A 16,006-nucleotide genomic window follows, 5' to 3' on the forward strand; every position below is an offset into this window, starting at 1 on the left:
CAGGGAAAACGCCTGTGCTTCTGGATCATGTTTAGATATGGCGTCTTTTTTGACCTACAGAGTTTTAGCTGGCAACAGCGAATGACACGGTGGATTGTGTTCACTGAAAATGTTTTCTGGAAGTATTCCTGAGCCCATGTTATGATTTCCATTACAGTAGCATTCCTGTATGTGATGCAGTGCTGTCTTAGGGCCCGAAGATCACGGGCATCCGGTATGGTTTTCCGGTCTTTACCCTTACGCACAGAGATTGTTCCAGATTCTCTGAATCTTTGGATTATATTATGCACTGTAGATGATGATAACTTCAATCTCATTGCAATTTTTTTCTGAGAAGCTCAGAAAACTATTTTTCACCGCAGCATTGGGAGAATTGGTGATTCTTTGCCCATCTTGACCACTGAGAGACACTGCCACTCTGAGAGGCTCTTTTTATACCCAATCATGTTGCCAATTGACCTAATAAGTTGCAAGTTGGTCTTTCAACTGTTCCTTATATGTACATTTAAATTTTCTGGCCTCTTATTGCTACCTGTCCCAACTTGTTTTGGAATGTGTAGCTCTCATGAAATCCAAAATGAGCCAATATTTGGCATAACATTTCAAAATATCTTACTTTCAACATCTGATATGTTATCTATATTCTACTGTGAATAAAATATAAGTTTATGAGATTTGTAAATTATTCCATTACTTTTTTATTCACAATTTCTATAGTGTCCCAACTTTTTCTGTTTTGGGGTTGTACAAAGAGTTTTAGCAGTTGTTGTGTCTGAGTGAGAAAATAATTCATGAAATTTGAGAGATGTAGTAATTGAATGCATTTTGTGCCAAATCAATGATAATTGATCCTCAGTTTAGCCAACATAGATTTCTGTTGTGCTCATTATGTGAAGAGTTTTGCAAAAGTGACCTAAGTATTGAGAAATGTGTCCTAGCGTCTGTAAAAAACTGTAGTACCTTAGGGGTACATACTGGGACCAAAGAGAGCTTATTAGTACCTCAAAAATACATATTAGTATTTCAAAGGTACATATTGATACTAAATGTTTACATATCTGTACCTAATGGTCCATACAATTACCTTTTTAAAGGGTGCTGCCCCACTGACAGCTAGGGTACACATTTTGACTTTTTTCTATCAATGTAGCTCCTTAAGGTACAGTAATCTATCCAAAATTGTATTTTGTTTTGTATTCCTGTAAAGCAGTGGTCTCAAACTCCCGGCCCGCGGGCCATTTGCGGCCCGCCCTCCCCCTCTCTGCGGCACATTTCAACAATATAACATAATCTGGCCCACAGAAAGATTTTTATTCACTTTGTTTCCTATTCATTTCATTTTTAATTTAAACGGTTAAGGGTTTGTTCACATGTCGCGTCTAACAACGTGTGTTAAAACGAGTAAAGGCGTTTCTTACTTTCTAAAGTGCTCGGGAGCGGAAGTTGCGCTCCGTGGCGTGACGTCACGCGTTGCTACGCAGCCATGAGCCGCGCGCACTCTGTGATTGCGAGGATAACGGAATGTGTTATCGGATTATTTACTTATTTAAAATAATGTATATTTAAAAGCTAAAAACCACTGCTTTTATTATACATTACATAATAGAATTTTAACAGTCAATTTACAGAAATATTGTATTTTTTTAACCTTAAAATAGCTCTGCGGCCCTCCGATTACATGTCAATCTCAGAAATGGCCCCAAGCCAATTTGAGTTTGATACCCCTGCTGTAAAGGTACCAAACGGAAACTTAGGGTACAGCCCCAGTGACAGAAAAGATACAGTTTTGTATTTCTGTATGTATAAAGAGTTTTGGCAGTTGTTATGTCTGAGTGAGAAAAGAATTTATGAATTTTGAAAGATGTAGTCATTGAATGCATTTTGTGCCAACGCAATGATAATTGATCCTCAGATTAGCCCACATAGACTTCTGTTGTGCTCACTGTGTGAAGAGTTTTGCAAAAGTATTGAGAAATGTGTCCTAGCGTCTGTAAAAAACTGTAATGCAATGGATTTTTTTCCTATTGGAGCTATTTAACATGCATTTTTCAGGAAAAACTCAACCTGCTTGACTTTCTAATGATTAAGTCAACTGTGGTTAACTTGCATGCATGGTGAACTTGCATTTTTTCATTTCTTTAATCACAAAACGCACTTCACAGGGTGTTAAATTTAGATGATGACCTGGACGTCTCAAAAGTCCACCCTTTTAGAATTTTTTTGTCACTTTGGTAACTGTATTCAAACTAATTGGCAATGCTTTTCTACTTTGAAAATTTTTATTCGAAATCTTGAGACAATATTTAGAAAATGCCGTTACATCCAAAAGTCAGAGGGCACTCTCGTGCAGAAACAAAATATGCGCTGCACAAGAATGACCATTAAGGGCTGTTCACACATGAGCCGTTTCTCAATACCAAGTACGCCAAACTCGGACTTGTGTCCTTCGTAGTTCGAACTTGCAAGTTCAGACTTGGAAGAACAAACTCGTGACGCGAAATGCATTCTGGGAAACTTCGCTGTCATAAGTCCACACAAGTCTCCTCTGATGCATCCTCGATAAAATGGGCGGATCAAGAACACATCCGGGGATTTTATGTGAACTTGGGCTTGATGCAAACTTTGATTTGGAACAGTACTTGGTCCGCGACTGATGACGATTCACAATTCCACAAGAACACAAGTACAGACAAGAACGCATATTGAGAAACGGCCATGACTTTTCATTCCACTGACGTCCATTGATGCGCATTGGAATGAGTCAGACAGTAGCAATGCTGACATTGCAAGCACGCGCATCGAATTTCTGGGGTGATACATTTGTTTCATCTGGCTTGTTACTTTAAAATGCAAGTCATGCAATATCCACTTTTTGCTGCATTAGTATTACTTAATACTTTCAACTGGTCAGTGTGCTTCCGCTAGACTCGGGGCACAACTAAACAGTAGGGTTGACAAAATATCTTTTATCTTGGTACTGACGAAATTTAATTGAAACCTATCGTTCTAAAAACCATGGGTCTGAGTCTGAATATGACAAACTAATTCCAAGTAAATGGCCTATTCCAACTAAAACAGTAAATGTTCATGATTTCATTTAAAAGAACAAAATTCTACCGCCTGTTAAAATTTCTAAACATTAGAAAAGGCAGCATTTTCGGTCACACATCTTCTATTGACATCCATATATATAACTTTTCCCTCTGATTTCAAATATTAAAAATATCATAACTTTCTCAATCCTTAACAGATTTTTACAATCTAGGTATCTTTGTAAAGGGGAATGTGATGTGATGAATTTTTTATTTTTTTTTATTTTGTCATCATACCTACAGACAGGAATGCAATCCCGTGTGATGATATTCAAATATATGAGATATGCAAATTAATGTGAAAAGTACAAAACCAGTATGTCACTGCGTGACCTTTCTCTCTACTAAAAAGCACAAATGGATGAACCCAAAGATTATATTGACAAATCACTTCTTGCCCACTCTACGCAGCAACCTCCGACAAATACTCGCATGCTCAAAATCTAGTGTGTAAGCGGCTTTACAGGAAATGTATAAGCATAAATATATCGCTGTTCTTCATATCTTTTCAGGTATTTTTGTGATAATAAAAAATATGTATAATGATTATTTTTTATGAGTGTTGCTTTTGTAAATGCATGTTTTAAACGACTCAAACTCACAGTGATTCTAGATTGATAAGGATTTCCTACTGATCAAAGAGCCGTAGTACATGAGAAAGCTGTGCATAATATCGTTTTTGCGATTCTGAATTGATATCGGACATGTATTATTAGTGTGTATTGTGATTTTTTTATTACACCCCTATACAGGATTCCATTGAAAGTATGAACTTTAAAGCAAGATGGATGTTTTCTTAAGAAATCAGTCGGGGTGTACTCATTTATGCTGAGCACTGTATATAGTGATTACTCTGCAAGTGACAGAAGCTAACATATATAAATTAAACACTTTTAAAACATCAACAACATGAAAGTGTAAAAATAACAAAACACAATCTATTAGAACAACACATAAGATATACTAGTTTGACGTTCAATAATACAGCACATTTAATAAATTGAAGTAATTGAAGTGTACTCTGATACATACCTTTAAGTTTAAATTGAAAAGCTTTGCTTGAAAAAAATCACCTCCATATAATTTTAAGTTGTTGTTGTGATCTCTAGCTGTGATAATAACATGGATCTTTTCTCCCACTTTGTAAGTCTCATTGAGTCCCACAATAGAGAATTTTGTGTGAACTGGACTTGTGCTCTGCTCCAGCTGAGTGATTTCTTGGTCTGTACTTGGCCAGTCAATAGCCTTCTGTAGTCTATCCCACTCATCCTCACTTATTCCCATGTCAAGCACTGAAATTGTGGATGAGGGATTTGTTTGTATGTGTTTTGTCTGTAAATAGGGTCTGGGCATGGGAAGCTGGATGTGATTCCCCTGACCACCATCCAAAAACATCCATACAGCCTGAAAGAAGTCCACAACAACAGTCAAATATTATCAGGACTAACTGTAAAATAGTTGTCTGTATGATTGTAATCTGAACATTATGTTAATACTGCTGTTAAGCAAATATGTATATATCAGTATAACAATAAACATAAACTTTATTAAACAAACAAAAGGCAGAGTATCTAGAAAACACAACAAACCACAGCGTAGCGTAACACATAACCAAGCATGATACAGACAAGAACGGACCACAATACATTGACACATATCATGTGTTAGGGGTCAGGTAACGGTGATTACAAATGCAGATCATGTGATTGAGAGTGAAGTATGATGGGTAATGAATAACAGGGGAAACAACAGGAAACAGACAAGGAAAACGAACAGGAATGCAGTGTTTCCCACAGGATTTTGAGAGACTTGTGGCGGCGATGACGTCACACTCGAATTAGCATATATGTGACGTCATCACGTGTTTGCTTTTGATCCGGTTTGATCGAGTGTTGGCACCTTAAATATGTTTCACTTCTACTCTTTGATCTGTCACGTTATATTGCATTTTAACACAACTGATTGCTATTATTTACATATTATCAGTTCTGTTGTCAGACATAAAATGAGCAGACTATAGCCCTATTCGGATGGGATTAGTTTTACGGTTGTAGATGGCGTAATGTAATTTTACCACAGGACGTCTGTAATATTGATGGTCAATTCGGACGAGATTAGAAATCTCAGTTAAACATTCAGAAGTGGGAGGGGTAACTCGATTGCGCAGCAGGTCACCTCTCTCGTCGTCATGTGCACGTTGCTTCTTGATATCAACATGACACAGACGAGAAAAACTCGAAACACTGTGTTTAATTTCAGTTTGGGGAGAACGTCAGTTTCAGGAACAGTTCTGTGCCTCTGAGAAGTAAATTTGCCTTTTTAAAGTTTGTGTCGTGTTATTCAGGAACTGACTTGCCACTGACTTGTTTTTTTCGCCTAGAATACAAGTAAATGCTTAAGCGCTTTTATATTTGAAAGAAACCCGCAAAATAACAGAAAATTACGAAACGTACGTGTATGTTTACAGCTGGTATATAAATCACCATACATTTACATTGCTCTTCTCATCAATGTCTTGTTATGAGCCCCTTTTTATTTAAATGCGATTTTTATTGTCGCGTATAGCGCAGACAATTGGGTGCAAATTCGGAAATATGAGAGAATACACAGTAACTGTTACACAAAGTTACTACAAAACACGTGCGCAGGCATATCGCATTATAGAGAGGGAGAGAACGGGTGTGTGTGTGGGAAACACTAATGCTAACCTTTCGTCAAGTCATCGCCGTCTTCTCTGTCAGTAAAATCTGTGACTGTTGACGTTTACGCGAAAAAGAAAGTACAGTATACGGAGGAACGGACATTGAAACACCGCCACCTTTTCACGCTCATGAGAGAGAGAGAGAGAGAGAGAGGGGCGCGCGCTGCATGCAACATAGAAAGGGAGGGCGCGCTGGGTGCTTGCAACAATGAATTAAGACGTTTTTAAACAGTAAAATATAAATGTAAATGGGGATCATGAAAAATCTATTTGTGGCGGCCAGCGCTGATTCTGTGGCGGTGCGCCACGAATAAATCAACGTATGGGAAACACTGGGAATGTAACAGTACTCCCCCCTCCCCGTCCTCACACCTAAAACAGGAATAGAGTACTACCCCTTATCCTGGAGGCTAGAAGGACAGGAAAGGACAGGAAGCCTCCAGGACGATGCACCTGGTATCAGGACAGTTCAGCCCTCACAGGTAACCACAGGAAGGTGCGGGCAGTACAGGTAGCCACGGAGGTGCTGACAGTTCAGGTGGCCATGGTGGGCATTGTAGGGCATGACGCCATGGTGGTGCTGGCAGGGCAGGATGCCTCTGTGATGCTGGCAGGGCAAGATGCCACCGATCCCAGAAAAAACCTTTGGGGAAGCATCGGGTGGAATGAACGGCCCAACCGCATCCTGTTCGGGAGGTGCTGGACTAAGTTCAGGTTTACCAGCGGGCACTGGGCTGTGTTCAGGTTTATCAGTGGGCACTGGGCTGTGTAGAGGTTCCCCAGCGGCACTGGGCTGTATAGAGGGACGCCAGAAGACACTGGGCTGAGTACAGGGACGCCAGCGGGCACTGGGATGAGTAAAGGGATGCCGGCAGGAACTGGGCTGAGTACAGGGACACCAGCGGGCACTGGGCTGAGTTCAGTGAGGCAGGGTTCAAGTAGGGGCACAGAAAATAGTTTGGGTGGCAAAGATGATTCAAAAATTGTTCAATAATGTCCATAGATGTAGAGTAACTCACAGAGATGAGTGGGGTTACTGGATCGACTTCAAAGTCAATCAATGGATTATTATTAGAGTCTTGTAAGAGAATATGCACTTCATAGAGACTCTGAGAGCGTGCATGTACCTCTTGAAGACAAGGAACATGACAGTGGGACTCATGACAGACAGATGAGTGAGCATGGTATCCATGACAAACCGCTAAGCGAGCATGGCACTCGAGACAATCAGGAGAGCGAGCTAGGCTCTCACGATGATTAATAGAGCAAGCGTGGCACTCGTGACGATCAGCAGAGCCAGCGTTGCACTCATGACAATCTACTGCCTGAACAAGAGACCACTGACTAAAGTGAAAAGATTGGCTCATGTCACTACCCAGTGACCTGTGTTGCCAGTAGCAAACACTGGAGCGCACTCTGCTGGACAAACAAGTACTTATATCATTCAAAAGCATTTATTTTTCTGTAAAAAAGTTCATATCGGCAGCATATCTGCGACGCCTATACAGATATATGTGCAACAGGCTTATATCAGCCAATAAAATCAGCAAAATGATTAATCTAGTGATTACAAATGCAGATTATGTGAGGGAGAGTAAAGGATGATGGGTAATCCCAATATAATACCAATAATCCAATATACAATAACAGTGGAAACAACGGGAAACAAACAAGGAAACAGAACAGGACTATAACACTGTTATCTAATAGAAGGGAATTTGATGGCTACCCTGTATTCCATGCAATCGAGCCATCTTCTCCTGGACTCCCGTAGTAGACAATGTGATGGTGAGACAGCGCTGGTTAAATATTTAAAATGATTTTTGATTTAAGATTGGATTTTACAAGAAGATGAAATTGCCTATATAAAACAATCATCACTCAAACACAAATAACAATGCTGGATTTATTTTTCATAATAATATGCGGGACTGACCATCTAGCTGTCTCCGTGACGTTGTCTTTACTATAAATGGGGCTCTACATTGTCTTAATGCCCTTGCTGCTAGTGCCTGCATCAAAAATACGGCATTCATTTTTCTGTGCACAGCATTTAGTTTGGCAATTACATGCTGCACTGCTAATAAATTAATAACTTGCCCCATTATGACTACATGCAGTCCTATCCCCATTTTCCAAGCGTGCCTTGTTTTGTTTACTGTTGGTTACTAGGTTACCATTATCAACATCTTTCACTCGAATAACTTGATGGAAATGCGCCTAATTTGTTTGTTTTTCTTTTTTTTGTGAATTTTAAAAAGATCCGCTTCACGTTTGGATGGAAACCCAGCTTGTGTCGCCAATTCCCCTTGTCACAAAATGATGCGTATGGGTCAATGTTTTTACTTACAGGTGCGCACATTTTCCCGTCAATTTTTTTATAGGTCACAACCTTTGCATGGGAAGTGGCGTACGCATGTTTTCAGCGCTATTTTGTGCTTACGCACGCTTTATAAATGAGACCCCAGAAGTTCACTTCGGTTCAGGCGTGTAACCATGACAACACTAATGCAAGTGACCTTATTAATTGTAATCCTAAACCAAATTTCAGCAAACATGTAGTGACCAAGCGAAAGGTGACATTGGCAAGAAAATATAGCATTACCATAATAATTTGTTACAAAAGTGATGAATTTGCTTTTATTTAATATATATTTTATAATGTACAGTTTTCTTACAGTTCTTACTGCCACGCTAGCAAGTGTAGCGAGCAAGCACCAATATTTAATGAGAATATAATACACATTCCCAGCAATGGAGATATCGTCAGGTTATGACTGTAACCATGGTTCCCTGAGATAGGGAACGAGACGCTGTGTCATGGTAATGACATTATGGGGAACGCTATGCAGCGTGACGCACGTGAATATTCTTTCAAACTAGGACTATATATAGACGCCGGCGGATGACGTCATATGACGTCGCAACGCAAATCTATAAATAGGCGGAGATAATGTAGGTCAAACAGCTTCTGCTAAAAAGAAGCGAATGCTACAGGCACAAGGAGTTATGGGACACAGCGTCTCGTTCCCGATCTCAGGAAACCATGGTTACAGTCGTAACCTGACGTTCCCTTTTTGGGATACTTGACGCTGTGTCATGGTAATGACATTATGGGGAACGAGATACCCACTACGCCATAATTAATTGTGACTGTCTGTAAGTGTGAAGGTGTCTACGCACAACTTAAGACATAAAGACCTGAGATCCAGGTAGAAAAGGGAGGTCTAAAATCATAATACCTCATAAAAATGTGTGGGGAAGATTATCCCGCCACACAACAAATAGCCTGCATGGAGGTCCCTGACAAAGGGGCCAGATAAGACGCCATACTCCTAGTCGAGTGTGCCCTAATCCGTAGAGGTGAAAGCATATTGCGCACCTCATACGCTATAAAAATAGCCTCCACAATCAATTGTTAATTGTTTGTTTAGAGGAAGGATGTTCTCTCTTGGAGAACCAAACACAGACCAAAGGTTGGTCGGATCTTCTAAGGTGGAAGATCTATTAATGTAAACATCTAAAAACCCCTTAAGGCATAGAAGATGTAGCCTCTGTTGATCTGCCGACTCTTGAGGAGAAGGATGAAAAGCCTGAAAGACCAATGTTCTAGCCACATCGCTAGGAACCTTGGGAACATAACCTGGTCTCGGGTACAAATAGCCTTAATTTTTCCTGAAGCAAACTCCAGGCTACAGAAGAAGCTGATAAGCTTGAAAGTTGCCCACTCTCCTCGAAAAAGTTATGGATAATAAAAAGGCTAACTCCAGTGACAGAAACTTATCTGTACACAAGTCAATGGGTTCGAAAGGTGCCATAAAGAGCCCTTTCAGAACTACTGCCAGGTCCCATACTTGAACTCTGATTTGAGCAGGAGGCCTCATCCTAAATGTACCACGCATAAAGACGTGAAGGCAGAGATAGCCGCAGCATATACTCCAATAGTAAATGGATATAAACCGGATGAAAAACCGGTATTGTAAAAATTCCAGAACTGAAGCCAATGGGCAGTTTGGAAGTAAATGTTTGTCACCACACCAAGTAGTGAATAATCTCCATTTAAAAAAGCCTTAATGTCGTCTGGAGCGAACTCCAGGCATGAAGAAGCAGCTGATAAGCTTGTTAGTCACTCACTCTCCTCAGAGAAGTGATGCTACTACCCATAGAGCCCTCAGGGATATGAGTGTGAAACCAGAGATAGCCTCAGCATATACTCTGGGTATAAACCGGATAAAAGACCGGTATTGTAAAAAATTCCAGAACTGAAGCTACTGGGCAGTTTGGATCTAAATATTTGTCACTACACCAAGTAGTGAATAATTTAAAATAGCCTTAATTCATCTGAAGCGAACACCAGGCATGAATAAGAAGCTGATAAGCTTTTAAGTCACTCACTCTCCTCAGAGAAGTGATGGCTAATAAAAAGGCTAACTTCAGTGACAGAAATGTATCTGTACATGAGTCAATGTGTTCGAAAGAGGCCATGAGAAGGGCTTTCAAAACAACTTCAGATAGAACCCTTAGTAATAGGAGCATAAAAAACAGAGATAGCCGCAGCATAAACTCTGGTAGTAAATGGATATAAACCGGATGAAAACCAATTTTGTAAAAATTCCAGAACTGAAGCCACTGGGCAGTTTGGAAATAAATGTTTGTCACTAAACCGAGTAGTGAATAGTCTCCATTTAAAATAGCCTTAATTTCGTCTGGAGCGAACTCCAGGCATGAACAAGAAGCGATAAGCTTGTAAGTCACCCACTCTCCTCAGAGAAGTGATGGCTAATAAAAAGGCTAACTTCAGTGACAGAAATGTATCTGTACATGATCCAAATGTGTTTGAAAGAGGCCATGAGAAGGGCTTTCGAAACAACTACAGATATAGCCCTTAGTAACAGGAGCATAAAAACAGAGATAGCCGCAGCATAAACTCTGGTAGTAAATGGATATAAACCGGATGAAAACCGATTTTGTAAAAAATTCCAGAACTGAAGCCACTGGGCAGTTTGGACCTTAAATCTGGAGTAATCTCCATTTTAAACCATAATTGTTTTCTGGTAGAGAAGGCTCTCGAATAGTATGGGCTCTACAACCTCGATTGAGAGTCCCTGATTTACAAATTGGTCTAAGAACCATGTTCGGGCTGACCATTACCGGGTTACCAAAAACCAGATTGGTTTGTTCTTGACAAACTCTCGCTGAAACTCCCGGGAGCAGAGCGGTTGGGGGAAAAAACTTTACAGACGTCGCCTCAGCCACGTCTGTACCATAGCGTCGGTGAAAGGGAAAAACCACAATGGGCAATGACTCGTCCCTCGAGACGCAGATAAGTCGACTTTAGCTCGACAAAACCAATTTCAGATCTCCATCACCACTTCTGGGTGGAGTCTTTATTCCCCCTGCCTCAGCCCCTGCCTCGACAGGGTGTCTGCTCTCACATTTTGGACTCCGGGGATGTCTGAATGACAAAAAATTTCCTGTGAGACCAAAGGAGAACCTGATGCGCCAGTCTGTATAGAGGGCGCGACCTCAGGTCTCCCTAATACTGGATGCTGCCGCCAACCGACCTAACACTCTAGAAAGTGCTTTACAGTGTAAAGTTGGCCTTATCTGATCCTAGACACTAATGCCAGGATAGACTCTGTGTGTGCAGGAGACATATGTGCCTACATCTTCACTGAGTCCCAAGTTACCCAAAGAAATTATATTTTCTGCTAGGGTGTTAAAATGCCCTTTTTGGCATTGTTCCGTAGCCCTAGGCACTTCATATGGGCAAGAACGACATCTCGATGCCGAACTGCCATCTCTCAAGACTGGACTTACACTAGCCAGTAGTCTATGTAATTAAGTATTTGGATCCCTTGAAGTCTCAGAGGAGCAATGGTTAAATCCATGCATTATGCGCTGTGAAAGAACTACGCTGAACGGCAGAACCCGATATTGGTATGCTTTGCCCCCGAAAGCAAACCTGGGAAATTCCAGATGCTGCAGGAGGATAGATATATGGACATAGGGTTCCTTTAAATGTATCATGACGAGCCAGTCCTCAGACCTGATTGACGCCACAATAGAAGGAATTGTCTTTTTTAGAATTGTTTCTCCTCAGAGATCGATCTAAATAGGCCTCAGCCCTCCATCCTTCTTTGGTACAATACCTCTAGCAGCCATTTTGTGACATTTTATAATTTTCTCCACTCGTGGGAAAAATACACTAAAAAGGAGATTGATTCCGGAAATCGAATGCTCACTGCCCTGAAGCGGAGGACCGGCAGGGCACAGCTGAGCTACTAAAATGTCCTATTGTTCTGTTTTATATGTCTTTTTTAATGGAGACAAAAAATAGGTCTTCTTTAATGAAGACAAAACATAAGGGGTTAACAAACTATGTTGTATGTGAGGGCACATCGAGCGCAGGTTTTATCTGCGCTCTCATGAGGGGTGCCCCAAAAGGCCACGTGTGAACGACAGGTCCCCTTTAACGCAGCCTTATGATTTGAGACAATGACTGCTCTCAGATCAGCCTTTATATGCCTCTGTTGCTGGTTGTTGTTTCGTCCCCCAGGCTCTCTGAGGGAGGGGGGGCACGAGAGATAACACTCTGTTTTTATTATCTGTATGTTGTGTAAAACTGTTTAGATGCAGATTCTGGAGGGAAACTACGGCGAGGAAAAACCCCTTTCTTGAGTAGCACGGAAAGAAAAGTCTGCCGCTCTCCTGACCTCATCTAAAATTTCAGGATTCAGGTTCATCCTTAATTTCATCCAATAAATCTGCTTGATATGCGTGAAGAATGCCAATATTGTGAAGGCAAGCTCCAGCGCGACCCGCGACCATATAAACTTGTTTATCTATTTATATTGTTGCTGTCTCTCGCAACAAATAAACCGCAAGAAACTTTCAATACGGGGCATTTGCCGTATCTGGATTATTTAAAAACCCAAAATGGTTGAGAAACTTGCTGATGTGTTAACAATAAATGAGAGGAATCTGCATGGTCTTCCGTTTAATAACTTCTCAGTGTAAATCAGAGAAGAAAGTGAAACCTCTTTCGTCAAGTTCACTGGCAGCCTTCATATTTTGTTCAAGTGCTGGCCAGTCAATATTAAATTGTTACAGCCGATCGGGTCACAACATAATAGTTCTTCCTAACATGGAGAAAGGGTATTATCAGTAAGCTCATTTGTGTTTTGTGTATAAACATTAATTACATCTAGATCCTCAGAACTAGAGTAATTCACAGCACTCGGTTAAAACGGGTGAAGCCGACCTACGGGCACCCATTGAAACACGAGGCTTGCGGGGTTTGTTTGATCAAACAAAACCATCGAGAGCGGAGCATTTGAATATTATTTTCTCACAATGCCCGCACGCCTCCCCCTCGCACCAAACACACACACAAAGCTCGTGCTATCCCCGTCAATAATAATCTAGGACAGGGGGTAACTATATATCCCTTCTATATCCCTTTCTTTATCCATGTTTTCCTAGTTTTTTAAACTAATCTAATCTAATCTAATCTCACTAGATATAGAATTAGACACATTCACAAAAGCGTTCGCTGAAAATAGCAAAAGCTGTTTGACCTACATTATCTCCGCCTATTTATAGCCTCGCGTTGCGACGTCACATGACGTCGTCCGCCGGCGTCTATATATAGACCTAGTTTGAAAGAATATTCACGTGCGTCACGCTGCATAGCGTTCCCCATAATGTCATTACCATGACACAGCGTCAAGTATGCCTTGAAAGGGAACCAGCGTTGCAATATATCCTTAAAACACAGAGAGAAATCCCAGACGAGACGAGGGCAGCAGCCTCAGCAGCACTCATCTCTGCTGTAGAGCAAATGGATGTCAGCACGCAGGCTTTGACCCCATCGTGCCTATACAACCTAGTGAACCCAGCCAGGGTGATGTAGACATGAGAGATAGAGGTAGAAGGCTCACAAACCTAAAGCACTCTGGAAGCCAGGGATGACATGTCTAAGATGTAAAACCTAGCAAAGGTGTTCTGAGGCAACTAACCTGCTGCCGCTCTAGTTGAGTATGCTCTAACCCCCAATTTCCACTGATTGCGGAAAGGCTGCGGATCCGCTGCGGAACGGTGGCGGAGTCAATCGGTTTCCATTCAAGTCAATATGTGTATTTCCACTGACTGCGCTCCGGATCCGTCACAGCTCCAGCCATCCGCAGCCCTCCGGCACAAATACGCAGAGCTTCTATTTTTGACGGATGCCGGACAGCTCCGCAGGGCGGAGCCATGACTTTATCGCGTTATCATACCTGAATTCGCGAGATCTCATGTTTTTTTCCTTTTTTAAATCTTTGCAATACAAACATTACAAAGTCATTAATATAGAAACAACAAATAATAGACAAGAACAGAGACAGGGGGAGTTAAATGGTAAAGTATATGGTATAATAAATACATTAAAGATAGAGCATAAATAAATAGTTTTAGCAGCTTTCTTATTTTTTGAATTTTGGATGGATTTGATGTACGGCTCTGTCTACGCGAGATCTCGTGTTGTGATCTGGGCTGGTTTGTAAAAACGTTATAATTCAAGTCATAATTGGTGGAGACAGAACTAGGTATTGCGCGATCATCACGTGAATTTGCGAGACCTCATGGGTCCTCGTCACTTCAGCACGCAGCCGCTCTGCAACCAATACGGAACTGGTGGGTATTGGCGGACGGTAGATTGCGGAGCCGTAACGCAGCGGAGCAGATCTGCAGCCGCTCCGCAGTCGGTGGAAATCCGGGGTAAGACTGACAGGGCATTCAACACTCTGTCGACAGGGAATCGTTTGTACCCTCATGAATCGATTCAGAATCGATTTTAACATCTTGATTTTGACATCTTGATTTCCCGCTGATACTGAAAGCTGGCTGTTATCACTTGTGATTGGTTAAACGTGGGCTCATCATCCGTGTGTCGCCAATACAAACACATGCAGTGGCCGTGTGTTTAGTAACATCACAACTGAATGCATGCACACTTGTTTTTTTGCAGTTTTTTTGTTAAATAATTAGCCTATAAAATGCATGTTTAAACCCGCCCATCTGATCCCATACCCACCCAAATTTTGCACACCCGCCCAAGCCAATTTTTACAGAAACAATCAAATTCAAAACCACCCAATCTGGCAACACTGTCCCAAAGTGTATTTTTTTCTCTTGCAGTTTAGAATTCGTCAGACAGGGCTAGTCTAGATGTATTTGTTTTTTTCTCTACTGCTTGTGCAAGCTCCGCTGTAGGTGCATGTGCGGTGTTCGCTCTCAAGCAATTTATGTGCATAACTGCTCCCGCAGTAGAGTTACGACTTTTGGTTCTGGTAATGTCACAATATTATTTTGTAAATTAAATTTAAAGAATAGATTTGTGAATCGATCCAAAATCGTCCACATCGTGATTCATTGAAGAATCGATTTTACCCACCCCTTATATTCAAGTCAACTAATCACAAAATAATTCAAGATAACAAACATTTAAAGCATTAAATGAACTTACCATCCACAGAAATATCAGCACTAGACAAACTGCCGGCACTTTGAACCTTTGAACTACAAAATTACAGCATGAGAATATGCAGTATTGACTTTAAGTATATTTCTACTTGATTCAATTGCTACAAATATGTATGTTGATAAATTAACATGACAACAGTGAGGCAGATACATTAATACTTTCGATAAAGATATAAGGTAGGGGATATTTTCAAGTGTAGATAATCTGTTTCTATTGATTCCATTCACACCGCCAGCGACTAGCAGGGATATCATTCCAAGCAAACTTCCACTGGAATGAATGAGATCATGTAGCGGCCATGATCTCATTCATTCCAGTTGAAGATTAGCTACTTTGGGTGCAACAAGCGACTGTTGGTGATAGGAAGTGGCTGTGTCCAGCCACGCCACAAATTAAAGAAAGTTTAATTTATGTATATGATTAGGGACTTTTGGTATAGCGGCTACCAAATTGAGTAAAGTCAGTGGAGTCAGGTCATTATTCTTCTACCAGCTAAAGCTGCCGTCACACTAGACTTTGAGCTTTTAAGTATTGGGCCATGTTTACATTAATGCGTTTACGTTTTAAAATGCATTACTTTTGCTACTTTTGCCTTTTATTTCGAAGTCATTCGTAAACTCTGCTGACCATGTTTTAGTTTGAAGACTCCAGGTAAAGTCTTATGTAAGCTAACAGCTGACTTTAACT

The 16,006-nt window shown here is 40.9% G+C and overlaps 1 protein-coding gene across 5 annotated transcripts in view; it reads right to left on the minus strand.

Moving 5' to 3' along the window:
- trpc1 (transient receptor potential cation channel, subfamily C, member 1) overlaps positions 1–16,006 on the minus strand; it is a 204,226-nt gene that overhangs the window by 78,160 nt on the left and 110,060 nt on the right. For 3 of the 5 annotated variants that reach the window (XM_065294676.2, XM_073813193.1, XM_065294675.2), the window contains exon 3: positions 15,302–15,354. In XM_065294676.2, coding sequence (XP_065150748.1) covers positions 15,302–15,354 — 53 coding nt within the window. Of the gene's footprint in view, positions 1–4,124; positions 4,497–15,301; positions 15,355–16,006 lie in introns of all 5 variants that reach the window. The other 2 variants (XM_065294678.2, XM_073813194.1) reach the window with 2 other exon arrangements.

Source organism: Paramisgurnus dabryanus, chromosome 22 (genome assembly GCF_030506205.2).
Source record: "Paramisgurnus dabryanus chromosome 22, PD_genome_1.1, whole genome shotgun sequence".
NCBI lineage: Eukaryota > Metazoa > Chordata > Actinopteri > Cypriniformes > Cobitidae > Paramisgurnus > Paramisgurnus dabryanus.